At 46.1% G+C, this 15,257-nt stretch overlaps 1 protein-coding gene across 1 annotated transcript; it reads right to left on the reverse strand.

Annotated features, from left to right (window-relative positions):
• Nucleotides 1-10,589: 10,589 nt before the first annotated feature.
• On the reverse strand, nucleotides 10,590-12,605 carry LOC146180667 (neprilysin-1-like). The gene has a single exon (XM_084575620.1). It carries the CDS (start codon nucleotides 12,603-12,605, stop codon nucleotides 10,590-10,592), a length of 2,016 nt encoding a protein of 671 aa, XP_084431746.1.
• Nucleotides 12,606-15,257: the final 2,652 nt, after the last annotated feature.

The raw sequence follows: 15,257 nt of genomic DNA on the forward strand, positions 1-15,257 counted from the left end.
ATATGTTCCTAAATTATTTAGCTGTTACAGTGCTCTCGAAATAGTTCTAAAAAGCATTCAGTTCAGTGGTATTCCAGCTGAGTCAATTATTAATTTTAACAGGAAGAAAATGTGAAACAATTTGAATCCACAATTGTGTTAGACTTGAACCAACCATGGGATGTGGTATAAGAGGTTTTGTGGGAGTATGCCTCTATCCAAACATTTTTTTCTACGCATTACACAGAGGTATTTCTGGCTAGTCTTCAGCTCGGACGTCTCATCAGGCCTATCTAGGATGCTGTTTAGAGGGTTGTTTTTGGTTTTATATCGAGTGTGGACCTTTACCCTGCCCTACCATCTGAAAATACATAACGGGGTTTTCAGTTCCTCTCTCTGAGCGATTAGAGGGCTTGGATCTAGAAAGATCTATCCACACGTTAAGAGCTCAAACATTTCAAGATCTGTAAGCTTTTGTATCTGCAATAATGTAATGAAAACAATCCTGATTCTTGAGTTATTTGTCCTGCACAGCCCTTCCATAACATAAGCATTTTATTTAAATTGGCTGTTACGTCGTCCACGCAACTGTCCTTCGCTTCATGGCTCCATACTGTCGCCAATGGTTCCGCTAAGTTACTACCTGTCCCTTTTCGAACCTGTTCTTTCGGAGAGATGAACCTGGAAAAACGTTTCTCATGGCTCTTTTTATCTGCGGTCAGCCCGGACGTCTTCACAGAAGCACTCGCGTCTCTCGTTCCTTCAGATGATGGGCTTTTGCTTCCAGGCATTGCAAAGGCGGCGCTGCGTGACGAATGAGGAAAATACAAATAACTTTTCCTTGTTTCACGATAGTATTGGAACATTGCTGTTCAGTTGGTGAACGTAACCTTTTAAGGCACTGCGCATTTCAAACTCTTTCTACAAACTCTAAACGCAAGACTTAACTGGAAAAACCGGCCCTTTGGACGGGGGTAGATATTGCAGGAATTTGCCTAGCGTTCGCTGAAACACAATCTATACGCTACAACATCTGTCCGTCATGATGGTCACTACCGGCGATGACGTGATGCTGTGGCTACAACGCTTGGTGTGACCTGGAAGCCACATAGTGCTCTAAATGCTAAGCATTTTCTAGTGTGGAATTGGAACGAGAATATCACTTATTTAGAACACATTGGTCTATATTGCCAGTGTGGCGGAGCGAAACAACTTTGCATACAACTTCACAATCGAGCTTACACGCCCTTTTCAATTCCACAGTCGTGCAGCACAGTGGCACAGGGTATCATTCTTGTACCGAGTTTTCATGCGCGTGTCATGGGCCCAGTTTCGGTAAAAACATTGGTTTCGGTTTAGTGCGAAAACAAGCATCGGATTTCCTCGCGTTGTAGGGCTTTAAAATTGAGGTTTTCTTCGTCTCAAAAGCTTATGCGGCATCATCATGTTCACGGTTTCGATCTCGATAGTAGAACGTCGAACTGCAACAATTAAAAGTGATTTTACTAGGTTTTAGTTAACGATTTGTATAATTTCGAGTTTCGTAGCAAAGTATGCATTCCGACCAGCTGTGTTTCGATGGAGGCGAAACGAAGAGGCATCCGTGTGCTGTGCGACGTCAGTTGTTGTTGCTGTTGTTGTGAGTGTAGGAAGAAGGAAAAGAAAATACACGGGCCTGCTACTTGCTCTGTAGCTGAGCCACCTCCCCTGCCTCGTGCGGACAGAAGAGAGAAATTCGAGAACAAAGACCGTAAATATCCCCAGGTGGTCGAAATTACTCCGCAGCCCTCCACTACGGCTCCTCTTTTTCTCCTTCCACTTTCACACATACCTTCCTACCTTCTCTTACGGCGCGGTGAGGTATCCACAGAAAGAAGTGTGACAGATACAGCGCGTTCATTCAAGTGAACCAAATGAAACAAATATGCATGGCGTGTCTGGCAGTTTGTTCCCGCAAATAATTTTTCCATTTAGCATTTGCCATTAGTACTTATTGAAAGTGCGAGCTGAAAAATCGTTATAAGAAAAAAGAAATGTCTAGAATAACGAGCATGAGAAGTAGTTTTCTCTTACTACATACAGTGATAGTGGCCTCCCAGCAAGAAGTTCTTCAGAGACAAATCAATGCGAGAAAGACGACAGTAAGGGACAGCTTCTTGGCATGAAAGAATGCAGGTGGGATCCCGGCGCATTGAGATGTTCATAGTAAAGCACATTCGACATATCTTCCGGCACGAAACAACATCGAGTCTAAGCTATCGCACATGGAGCATATCGTGGCAAAGCGAATACAGGAGTCGTTCAAGAGATCACACAGGATTGCATTGAACGTGTGACGAAGCATGCACGGGAACCCAGACATTAGGGAACGTGACGGCCACAGCAGCAATGCCTTTGATGTAATGGCCCATGCAAGCAGTAAAAAGCACTGCACGATACCTAACCATCTCAGATCGGTCCGCCACTCAAACGAACTGAAGGAGCGGTTACTCACCGTCTGTGGTCGCAGTAGAGCGCGGAAAGTGCTGCTCACAAAGCACAGGAAAAATACGGCGAGAAAGGGGCGGGCGACGAGTTGGTCTCCGTGACAGAATGGTGCGACAAAATTCTTCTTCTAATGCGTCACGCGATCGCGGGCAGATCGGGTTGCGCGAGTGCTTCGTCTTCTTTCACAGGTTTATTTGAACGCTTTTGTAATAAATGCTCGAGGTTTCGTCAGCTGAGCAAATGAACCGGCGAATTAGGGTAGAGCCTTGTGAGCCATTCTGGTATCCTTTCATGAAATCTGAAATTATTATAAACGGGAGTGGATTAACTAACCGCCACCGGTGAAGCACTTGGAAAAAACACAGGAATACATCTGGAGAGGTTTGTAGATTAGGTATCCTCATTTCGTAAATATTGAGCAAAATATACCCGAAAGAGATTCGGCCGGAAAGCAGATGGCCACAACAGCTGGCAACCTATGACCATGTTTTGCGGGAATGTAGCATTACGCCGCCGCCGCCGAATACTATGCGTGATCCTTTTCTGGAGCAGTGGGAGCCCGTGCTGGCAAGCTCAGTCTAGGTAGTCCAGACTAAGGCCGTGGGCAGGGCCACCTAGGGGGCCGTCAGCAAATGGGTTGATGGCCCCATAACCTAGAACCATCGTCACGTGCTTTTGCCGGATTAGTTTTTTCAAGCATCTATTGTGTACCAATTTATAAGAACGTTCGAGTGCAAGCTGCAATTTCTTAAAAACGTGGCGCTCCGGACATCCCTAAGAATTGCATGGCATACTATTGCCCAATGAAGAACACGGGAAGCATGTGACTGTCTGTTGGCATCTGTTGTTCGCACAAACCACTTCGAGCGTTGGGGTCCGATGATGGTACATTAGCACTCAATTACTGCCCGATGAAAGTAAAAACAAAAAGTGGCCGAGGGTTTCTAATAGTGCCTCAAGGTGGCACGGTTTAACATACCGTTTAAACTAGTTTAATCAGCGGTACCTCACTTTAGTTAAGAAAACGTTCATCCGTGTCAGCCGAATTCCTCACATCGGCTTAACCATACTAGCGCTCTAAACCTGTGTGGTACATTTAAGTTCCGAATTCAAAGGTGTCACACGATAGCCTTATGTCTCCAACGTTCGTCACCCAGAGCGGTTCTTTGTTAACGTATGTACGTGTAGGGTCAGCCCGCTTATTTGCTACTTTTATTATTTCACACACTGATATTATCACGCAGGCCTAGACTAGCACATTATAAAGCTGCTTGACATTATTGACGACCAAGTATAAATATAAAACATCGCTTTAAGAAGCCACGCACTGCCTCCAATTGGCCTAGTAGTTTTTGTCCCTATCCATGCCCAAGGCACATGTCGATCATATCCCGGTGGTTGACATTAGAGTTTAGCAGTGTACAGATATAAACTCATCAAGTTTTTGTTGCCCACGTCATAGAACTACCTCGCGCATTTAGGCTATTCCGCATACAATACGAAATCTGACGATCGGCAGATTTGTGAGCGCTCGCATCAAGTGCACATAAGAGCCGCCATTCCCAGTGCATTCACGGTATCTGTACAAGGGTTTCCTCTTTACTTCCTCCTGCTCTGAATAGTTTGCCGCGCAATATGTTATGTCAACATACTTTAGATTTGCAAGTTTTGCCACACAGAATACAGTCACCATTAAATCCCGCCACTTGCATTTGTATACGATTCAGGCTTTTAACTATTCTTTCGTGTAGTTGAAAATGGTTTAGACGTGTTTGTGTACCTTTCGCTCCAAAGTGTGACATTTCGTTCCAGCGTGTTACATCTTCTCCTTCTTTTAGCCACGCCAAAAATGTACACTTGATTTCAGTGAAACAGAAATATACCTATTTGACACTGTGTGTAAAAAGCTTAAACTTACAGCCATCTAGTATTGTATTGCTTAAGGTTCGGCATGTTTTTAAGAAGCCCATCTACCACGCCTATGATTCGAGTTCCACGGCCTTTATTAACTTCCTGATATCATCGAATAGAATGTTCCCTTCCTTTTGCTCCCTCCGCATGGCTTCCGAAGTGTATGGCACGAAATCTGGCCCTACTTCGCTAACATCTTTCTTTTTTAATTGCATCTCCCCTCTCATATTGTGTAATATATTTCATCTTCAATTCGTAATTTTTCCCTTTAGTGTAATGTGGTTTGAAAATTGGCGCTAAGGATAAAATTATTGACTTCTAAATGTACCCTGCCTATTATTCCAGCCCAAGTTATGATGCATTTCTCCACTTTGCAAACATGTATTTTGCTCAGCGTTTGTAGTGGTTCCCAGTATTTTGGTCTTGTATATTATGTTCCTGGGTTCCTACCTTACTCCTGTTCGAACATTTATTTTGCCTATGTTGTTTAACAGCCTGAAACGGCCTTCTTTATTGAGAAAGCTTAACGCTGTGTTTATGGCGAAGCTTGAAGATTATTTTATTACTTTATGTTATGCCCAGGAGGGCCCTTGATGCACCTCAAATAAGTATAAAATAAACCACTTATACTGTGAATAGGTTAACTGTGCGCAACTGAGGACAGCAGCAAATTCCAGCGCGGTACGATTGTTGAACGAAAGGCAAGCGAAGGATGTTAATTATATTAATGGGAAAGCATTACTGGAAAATTAATAGCAATTAAAGGAAAGGATGGGGGGGGGGGTCACCGGAGGCAGCCTTAGCAGCGAATGACTGATGCCGCTGCCGCCGCTAGGGAGTCAAGACAACGTGACTGCGTTGTTGTGGCTGTAGGAAGAAGGAAAAGAAAATGCACGGGCCTGCTACTGGCTCTGTAGCTGAGCCACCTCCGCTGCCTCGTGCGGACAGAAGAGAGATTGGAGAAGAAAGATAACACCGTCGTCGCCATGCAGAAAGAGGAGGAGGGAGTCCCCCCTCTTCCTGCGTGGCGGCGAGGGTGCTCTCCGGTTGCCGAAACGCCGGCTCGCTGTCAGCAGATTACAGTGCGTGCATTCCGTTCTCACTCGCTTCACTCGCTGTCGCTGCTATCTGTTCGTCGCGCAACGTTCCTATGAGCCCACGTGCTGCTTCCCGCAACCTTCCGATAACTCCGATTATGCTGCTCGTATCTCCGATGACCCATCGGCTATCCCCGCTCTTCACCGGGCTACCGCACGTGCGAGGCGGTATAAAAAGCGTCTAGGAAGGCAACGTTGGGCTTCGTGGTGTGAGCGCCTGTCCTCCAAGCAGAGTAATCGACAACTGTGGAGAGTGTTTCACGCCATGGAGCGCTCTTCTCAAGTTTCTGATTACACAGAGAACATTCGCCTTGCGATGAATGTAGATGAGGACACATTTGCAAAACAGCCGGCCAGACAGTTTTTTTCCCACTATGATTCCACCTCAACTTCTCCACCTTGCTTACCTGTTACCGAACCCCCCGATGCGATTACTTCTGACCTAACCATGGCAGAGCTGCTGGCCTCCATTGAAAGCCTCAAATCTAATTCTGCTCCCGGGCACGACGGCATACCTAACTCCTTATTCCGCAACATGGAAGGGACTGCTTTGCAGGCCCTGCTTGATGCATTCGATGATGTGTGGCATTCTGGTGTCATGCCGGACGAGTGGAAGCATTCTATTGTTGTTCCAATACCGAAGTCAGGCCATCCTCCAGTATCTCTCTCGGCCCTTCGTCCAATTTCCCTGACGCCAACAATCTGCAAGCTTTACGAAAACATTCTCGCCACTCGCTTATCGTGGTGGTTGGAATCCCATGATTGTTATCCAGAATCCCAAATTTGCTTCCGCCCGCAAATAGGAACAGAGGACGGTCTTGCTACTTTGGCTGCTGACGTGCTTCACCACTCGCCGCACAGTCATCTTGTTAGAACTGGGATCGCTACAGATATAATAAAGGCATATGATAACATCCTGAACTAAGCCATTCTTGCCTCCCTACAAACTCTTGGTCTTCCTCACAGGTTTCTCCTCGCCATTCACGCCTTTCTAACGAATTGAACATTCAGTGTGCGTGTCCATGTAAAGCCCTTTGGTCACTTCCCCTTAAACAGAGGAGTGCCCCAGGGCTCCGTTCTCGCCCCTACATTATTTAATGTGGCCTTCATTCCACTTGTTCGAGCCCTAGAGGCCATCCCTTCTATGCGCGTGCTTGCGTATGCCGATCATATACCTTATGGTGCCGTCAACCAGATACGTCTGTCCATCAGGCGGCCCTCCAGCATGCGCTGGATGTATTGACATTTCGCCTCCCTCCTTTGGGCCTAACTCTTTCGCATACAAAATCCTGTTTCATTCGCATTGGAAATAAAGCTGGCTTACGGAAAGCTCCCACTATAAATTTTATGATAGATAATACCCCAATTCCTCAGGTACAAACCGTTCGCATTCTTGGTCTTCTTCATTCCTCTGGGACTGGCACCCCGTGGCTGACAGCCATCCGTAAGACCGATCACGCTACTCTAGGTCTCATTCTTCTCATAGCTATGCGCTCTGGCGGCGCGCGTGCTCACACGGCCCGCAGCTTGTTCGCTCTGTCCTCCAGCCGCGTATAATCTACCAGGCGCAGTTTCAACGTCTCACCCGCAGACAGTGGGACTCCCTTGAGGCCATCAATCGTGAGGCTATGCGTGCAATAACATATCTTCCCCGCCTAACACCCATACCAGTACTTCAGGAGTATGCCCAGCTAAATACGCTCACTGAACTCGTTTATCAGCGGATGGCAAACAGAGCTCGCAGACAGTCTTTACAACTACATCATTTAAAAACACTACCTCCATGGTCTTACTGCCAGCTCACGGACAATCGCCCCACTGCTTCCCCGTCGGTATCATTCGCACATCTGCCTGAAGGGTGCATATTATATACCGATGTATCACATACTACACAACAAGGAGTTACTTCTGTGTATATATAGTTCCTCTCATCCGCATCTCAACACTCACGTGACATATACCGCGGATACGTGCACCCCTCTGGCACTGGAACTTCAAGCAATTTACAATGCCATTCATTCCCTTCCACCAGTTCCTACATTCAATGCAGCTCATCTTTACACAGACTCTCTCACTGCCCTTAAACAGCTTAAGGCCGTTCGACGCACATTCCAAATAACACAGTCCATACATTTGCTCTGTTCAAAGTACCCATGTCCTGTGCGCCTACACTGGATTCGCGGCCATGCTCGCGATCCAGATAATATTCAATCGGATGCTATGACGCATATACACACATCAGGCGATCCACCACCTTCCCCTCTTCCCCCAGATCCGTTCCTGTCCCCAGTTTCCGATTCGCAAGTTCTGCGCCAGCGAACACGCGCTCTCATTCCTCCGTGTTCGCACCCTCTCCCCCGTAGTCTTACTCGGCAGGAGGAGGTGACAGTGTGCCGGATCCGGGCAGGGGCGGCTCTGACCCAATCTGTTCGACATCGATGGCGGGAAAAAGATTTACCAGTGACTGACAGGTGCCCTCACTGTGACACTCCACCTGACGTCTGCGATGTGCATCACTTGTTGTGGACGTGTCCATCAACGACTCACATTAGGCTACGGATAATCATGAAGGTGGGCCTGCGGTGGAATCGCGGTAGTGATTATGAGAAATGGACAATGCACAATAGCTATACTGCTAACCTTCTCGAATACATAAGCACAACTGGACTTCACTCCTTCTTTTAACTTCCTATCTCCTGCATCCCATTCCCCCTTTCTGAACTTATGCCTTGCGGCAAACTCTTCGAAAGAAAAAAAAAACTCGTATTGCTCTCTTCTTTTCTCCGTCCACAGCTTCTTTCATGACAGCCAAGAACTGTTAGTGAAGTGTTTCTTGATAAAATGCGTGTGAAAAACTAAAAAAAAAAAAAATTGTCTTTAATTGTACATACGTGTCTTGCTCGAAATCTTTGCCCCATTTTGTCGAAAAGGTGAAACAGCTGATAAGCTGCGCTCAAATTTCGCTCTAGGAAGTAACGTAATCGTGGGCAGAAATTTTTCTCTTACCTTTTTTTTTTCTCTTACCTTTTTAGTTTCTCTATTTCACCCGGCTAGGGCACATTACTGAGCCCACCTGATACAAAGGGTGCAGCCGGAACTCATCATTAAATCTCGCGTACGCATGGGCTTCATTACAAGTAAAACTCTCTGTGGCACATAAGCAACGCAAGTCCTTGCTTTCCGCAGGGAACGCAGGTTATGCGTAAGTAACGCGCACTACGCAGTCCTAAAACTCTCTATTTCGGGTAGAGTGCGAAATGCTGTCAGTAGTCCAGGAATGACAGTCAGCCTGAAAACCCTGTTTATTTAAATGCGCATCACAGAAAAATTCTCTAAAATTATCTTGATTTATTAAAGAGGATTTGTTTCAAGTTATATTTTTATGCGATGCATGGCTCGATGCTGTGTTAAGCAAATTTGCTTTGTGTACCCGATAGAGATATGCTGCGGTAATTGTTGACAATTCTAGAGATTTTGTGTCGATTTAGTTTTCAATCATCCAGTGTTTCTTCATTAGAGATTGATTTCTTAGATATTGGAAAGGATAACGCCATAGTGAATTACTGTAATAAGGATTTTAATTTTTATGTCATTGATGCCTCTACAAATTGACGCCCTCAGTGTATACATACGAATGTGATTGCTGCAGTAGCTATCTAAAGGTTCCACTGACTGAGGGTCTATATAGGTTAAATGGGATACTGAATTTATGGAGTAAAAAGTGGTGTAAGAATTGTTGAAACAAACGGGCATGTCTAGTCGTTACGGGCCCTGCGATGTCGTCTTACCATCACAATCAAGCATGTGGATTTCTCGTTAATAGAATTTTGCAAGACTACAAATCATCGCTAACAATGTTGGAGAAAAGCTGGTCTGATCTTGAAATTGGGTCGTCAGTGTCTTTACAGCAGAACTGTTGGTCCTTCAGTACATGTAAACTGCAGGCCTATACAGATGATCTTGATGGTGAAGAGGCTTAGGTGTTTTTATTCTCAGGTGCTGTGTGGTTTGTAGGGTTTTACGTCCCAAAATGATGCATGCTATGAGAGGCGCCGCAGTGGAGGATTCCGGAAATTTCGACCACCTGAGGTTCTGTAACATGCACTAGCATCGCAAGCACACGGGCGCCTTGCTTTGTCTCCATCGAAAAGCGGCCGCAAAGCCAGGATTCGATTCCGTATCATTAAGAACAGTAGGCAAGGGCCGTCACCACTGCGTCACCCGGCGAGGTTGTTCTCGGGTGCGTCACTTTAGTAAACTACCGGACTCATGACATCAATGGGAGTTGTAGGACAAGGGCTAGTTGTCAAGAGCATAAATCGAGGGCCAATGGCTGGTAAAAATAAAACAATTATTGCAATGCCTAACAATTTTTATGCACTGAAATCTCAAAACATATTTACATGCAAATTCATTGCTTTAGACATTACTGATGTATTCAAAAGAAACAAAATAGAAAACACATCAAAATTTAATATACCAAAAACTCGTGTATAGAAAAACGTCTACCACACTTCCTTGAGTGTATTCATAGACCGAGACCAGCGGCGACTTGGTGCTTTTTCCAAAATACAGGCGCGATAAAGAAGGACAAAAAAAAATAAATAAAACTCCTCCAGAGTTCTCGAGGGTTATGTGAAAAGTTGCAACCCTAGCCACAGCAAAAGTGTGTGCAAAAGGCCTCCCACGAACAAAACTGTTGCAATGATCTCCTTGTCGCACGAATCAGGGAAACACGCTCCCTTCTGACACAAATTGCATAGCGATGACTCTAACCATCTAATCTGAATATTACAAAGTAGGTTGTAGCCTTCACAATGCTCCTGAGCTATTGCGCACAGTAGGAAAATGACAGCACCGTGTTGATTGGCGGAACTGTCTTACATGGTAACAAGATGACTAGATTACTCTTCTATGAAGCATGTGACCTTTAAAAATTAGTGGAAATAGTACAAGCGATCACAAAAGCTGGTGTCTAACTAAAAACAGAAATGACAAGGGAAATGAAGGTCTAGCGGACTGTATAGTAAAGAAGGGTGTGAAAAGCTGTCGAAAATGTTTTGGCGGATAACAGTCACGGGAGTACATTCATGAACCACCGCGGTAATCTTTCGGTTATGTGAAGAAAGCACATTTCTTCTCAGGGTTCATCTTAGCTCCAGCTGTGCAGTTGAAGGACCTCGCGAAGGAAGCAGTATTGCGAGCAATTTTGTTGCAGTTCGCACTGTAGGAGCTTTGGAAGTCGGGTGCAGAGCAGGCCATGTAACAGATGGTCATGAAGAAGGCATTTAGAGGTGGAAGGTCTTCGCCGATAGGTAGGTTACCACTACCGCCTTCATCAGCCTCTTGCAATGCAGCGTACGCGATTTCAAGCGCCGGTATTTCTGGAAATATGCTTCCGTGTGTTTTGAGGCAGCTGTCCCGCTCTCGAAAAGCTTTTTTAGACTCTTCAGAGAGAATGCTCTCAACACTTGTGCCATTTGGCAGCCAGCGAGTGCCAGTTTCATCAAAGGTCTTAGCCAACTCTAAAGCGAGCAAGTATCCCAAACCGCCGAAAAGCATGGCATTTGTTCCTTCACTGTAGAACAGCGGCGGATTGAGCAGATATATTGGCACCTGTAGGCGGCCTGATACATAGTCATATTCGGGATAGGACGGTGCGAAGTTCGGTGGTAAGACACGCGCTTCGTAATACGCCTGGGAATCTTCAATGCGGCGCACTTTCTCCATTCCACTTCGTATGGTCCTTCTTGCTTGCATCCAGAGCGCAGGGAACGATTCCGCCTTATTCGGATAATCCTTGTAAATTTCCTCGAGAATCTGGTTACCCACCAGCTCCTTATCAGGCCACGCCCTTATATTAACCGACTTAATCTTATCACTGATGACACGCTTGCCATGCTCGTCTATCCACGATGAATTCACGACTTTCTTGATAGCAGCCGATACTAGTCCTTGGAACCTGGTCCGAATAAGATCCTGGTCCTTTTTTGTCTTGCTGGTGGACATTTCTAGGGAGAGCACCAGAACCTTGTATGTCGATTCAACTTGTAATCCACAGTAAGTGAACTTGTAGATGTTAACCTTGTAAATATCGCCAAAATGTCTCAGCAGCATGCGGGGTTCAGCTATGGGTGCGTACAACTGAACAAATGTCCAAGAAACCTGGCGGAGAAGTCGAGATTCGCGATACTGGCTGAGGAAGCTACCGATAGTCTTTAATAGGTTCCTGTTTTTGAGGACAACTTCATCATTGACACCCAACGGAGGATGCACTTTTATAATATTCTGGAGGAGATTTTCCCATATGGCTGAAGTAATGGGTTTCGAGTGATCACCGATGTTTTCGAGTCGAAAGGCGACCGGGGTTTTTAATCGGGTGAAGATGAGTTCACCCAGGCGGATTAGTACAGTTCCATCCATGATGCGAGAGTCATTGATTGTATCTTCTAGGGTCGATGCGTCCGCAGTGCCCGAGTTATTAAGGCTAAGGTCTCTATAGAAACCCATCCAGTACTCAGTGTAGCTTCTAATTTCCTTCACAGACTCGTACTGGTTCAGAAGAACAGGTATCGGTTGCGCAGGACCGAAGGCGAGGCGCCATTTTTTGTGAGCTGGCAGAGGTAGCACACGGACATCGAGCCACAAATCAATTCGCCACTTGTGTGAGAGTGCAACTATGACACCTACAGGGTCGGCGTCCTCTGGCGACGGCTCAGGCCAACTGAGCTTCATTTCCCTCATGAGCTTCTTGAACTCCGGCAGGTAGGCGCCACCGTGGTCATTTGTGCTCATGCAGGCATTGTACATGTTGAGGGCCTTCTGGCCCGCCTGGATCTTTTGCGTGCCGTGGACGAGCATGGTAGTGAAGTCTGCCAGCCGCGAGAATGTAACCTCGTCCACGGGAGTCTTCACGTGCACTCGCTTATCCCTAGTAGGAAACCAACTGGAGCAGACATACGCTGAAAAATCCTCGCACGGGTCGATACCGCTGTTGAGACGAGACATCAGAACATTCACGTGTAGTTGGCAGTGAATCGTGTCGCAGTACGGCTTCCCCTTCGGAACCGCGGGCTCGGTCCGGAATGTCAAGGCGATCACTGTGATGATGAATACTGCGAAGAGCAACATCATTGCCAGAAACACGCTCCCTGCGGCAGCACATTTTCTGGTTGGACTGAGCTGCAAGACAGTAAAAAAACGAAGTTTACGGTGTAAATTTAGCCCTTTGAAACAAGAGTAATATCTCTCAACGTCTCATTTAAATGCCATTTAATTATATGGGGACGCGCATCAGAATATCACAACGGGACTTGGGCAAGCAAGCATGTTGTTACCAGAATGTTGATCCTGGCGCGCTTCCTGCAAGGGATATTCTTTGCTGCTACCTCAAAACTCCCGCAGTTTATTTATTTATTTGAGCATTCTGCAGGCCCAGTGAAGGGCCCTGGCAGGAGGGGACAAGAAATAAATCAATGTACTGGGCATATTACCTCTGCTGTAGTTTCTAAAATGCTTTATATTGTTCAAGAACACGTAATCTGGTCCTTTATTTTAACAGAATTAGTGACTGACAAAGTACATGGAATAATACTGTAAAAGAACACCAGAATAGTTACAAAACTAGGGGCTTTGCCATTTTCTGTTATCTGCGAATATTTTTACTTTAGTAGTACGAGACGAGACGTTTTATATAGTATGTTAAGTAACACAAGCCCGTAGTTATATCGCTACCACATGACAGCTCTGAACTAAACGAAAACATCTGGTGTTATAGACCAACACTGTGTTTACAAACAAAGGGGGCGCTCGCGGCGTCGCAGCCGACTGGGGGAGAAAAATAGGGTTAGCGCTCATAGGAATACATAAAACCTAAATATTTCTAAGCAGGTTTTTAATTTCACGACACACCTATGATGCCCATATTCGGTGCAGAGTAACCGTACACATCCTAGAACAGATCGTGAAAGTATTGAATCTCATTAACGAGGCGTAGTATTTTTAATACACCGCGAAACGTATGGGGGTGCGAGTTGGGAGGGCGACCCATAAAAACACCAGTACAAGAGAGTACCAGAGTACCGCTGAGCACCAGAAGTGGTGGCCGGTCGTTAAACATTGGCCAGCGCTTTGAAGAAGTATGCTGCGTCATTGCGGAGGCGGTCTACTTTTAAAACTCCCCGAATAATCTATGTTGTGAATCCAGACACTCCCAAAATACTTATGTAGCGAATCACGCAGTTTGTTTACAGTCTGATATGCTGCCGCATGGAGTAAATTAGCTTGATAATACTGTCCCTCAAGTGATACATCCTAGACAAAATTACATTTGAAAAGCAGTTGTCAAACGCCGTACGACAATACGGACCGAACGAGAGTCGCACATTGCAACAGACGACAGCGCAGGCGGCGATACCCACCGTGGCCGCCTCCAGCTATGGAACGTCTGCTAGCGACAGCGCCGGTGGTGCATTGCCGTCTGCAACTGTCCGCGGTCAGTTTATCGTGCTGTGAACGGTCCCGCACGTCGTCAGACTTGCAGTACTGGCAAGAGAGTGTAGTGTGCCATGCAACATAATGTCGGGGCGTGATACAAGACGTTCACCAAAAATGAAAAGGGTTCAACGCTGCTGAACCGAATAAAATGTTGCGGTAAGTTGTGTTTACATGTGCTTCTATGGGTCGCCCTCGCAACTCGCACCCCTATACGTTTCGCGGTATTTTAAAAATACATCACCTCGTTAATGAGATTTCATACTTTCATGATCTGTTCTAGGATGCTCATGGTTGCTTTGTACCGAATAACGAGATCATATGTGCGCCGTGAAATTAGAAAATTGCTTTAAAATTCTTTGGATCCTTGTATTCCTATGGGCGCTAAGCCTAGTTTTCACCCCCAACCGGCCCATCCTGGCGACGGAAGCGCCAGCGCATCGCGCTTACGTCACAGATCGGTGTTGGTCTATAGCAAATACACACAGGAAACTTCTAATAAGAGCATGTTATAACACAATCTAAGTATTGTACGATTGTCATATAGTCCGTTAGTAGCACAGTAAGATGAAATATCCCGACCATGTCAAGGAAGTTTAGTGGACGTTTAGGAACCCATACAGCTCAGTATGATTACCTTGTTCACTGATTGGGTCACACTGAAGAGCTGCCTTAGAACGAAGTAGCGTTGGTGACCTAATACATCCTATATTATTGATATCGCATATGCAGGCTTAAGCTTTATTATTGTTTTGTTGAGAGTATTGTTGTATCAAGTGATATCAGACGCAGCCGAGCAGGGAAACATGTTGCGACGGCAGGAAACATCTCAAGCGATTTTATTCTCTGCTTAAGCCTTAGCACTTCAGCCTCCTCGATCCACGCGGAGATCATCAGGGAACAATGGTGCTAAGGCGGGACGGGATATTCCGTGCCTCATTGTAGCGTGCTAGGCTGCTGCTTCGTCGGGTGGTACTCGCAGTTTGTATAAAAGCTGCTTCGGACGGCACTCTGTGCACTGAATTTTTATGTGCTGCTTTTCATCGCTTTCGAGACATGTTTCAGTGCACAATGTGTACTTTGTCGCAGCGGGTCAGCTTGTGCGACTTCGGTACTCGGGCACCAACGCGCATTTGAATCCCACCCACAGACGGCGCTCTTTGCCAGGGATCGAAAATATCAGTTTGCGATAAACGCGGTTCGCCACCGCCGGGGTAGGGCAGTGCATGGTAAGACGCCCGACTATTGTGCCGGAGTGCTCGGGTTCGATTTCGACCTCGGCGGCTGCGT

This window comes from Amblyomma maculatum, chromosome 8 (assembly GCF_055883805.1).
Source record: "Amblyomma maculatum isolate TAMU_Amacu chromosome 8, ASM5588380v1, whole genome shotgun sequence".
NCBI lineage: Eukaryota > Metazoa > Arthropoda > Arachnida > Ixodida > Ixodidae > Amblyomma > Amblyomma maculatum.

Bases quoted from the DNA above. Each gene is read 5' to 3' on its own strand.
- LOC146180667 (XM_084575620.1), bottom strand. From the start codon at position 12,605: ATGTTGCTCTTCGCAGTATTCATCATCACAGTGATCGCCTTGACATTC.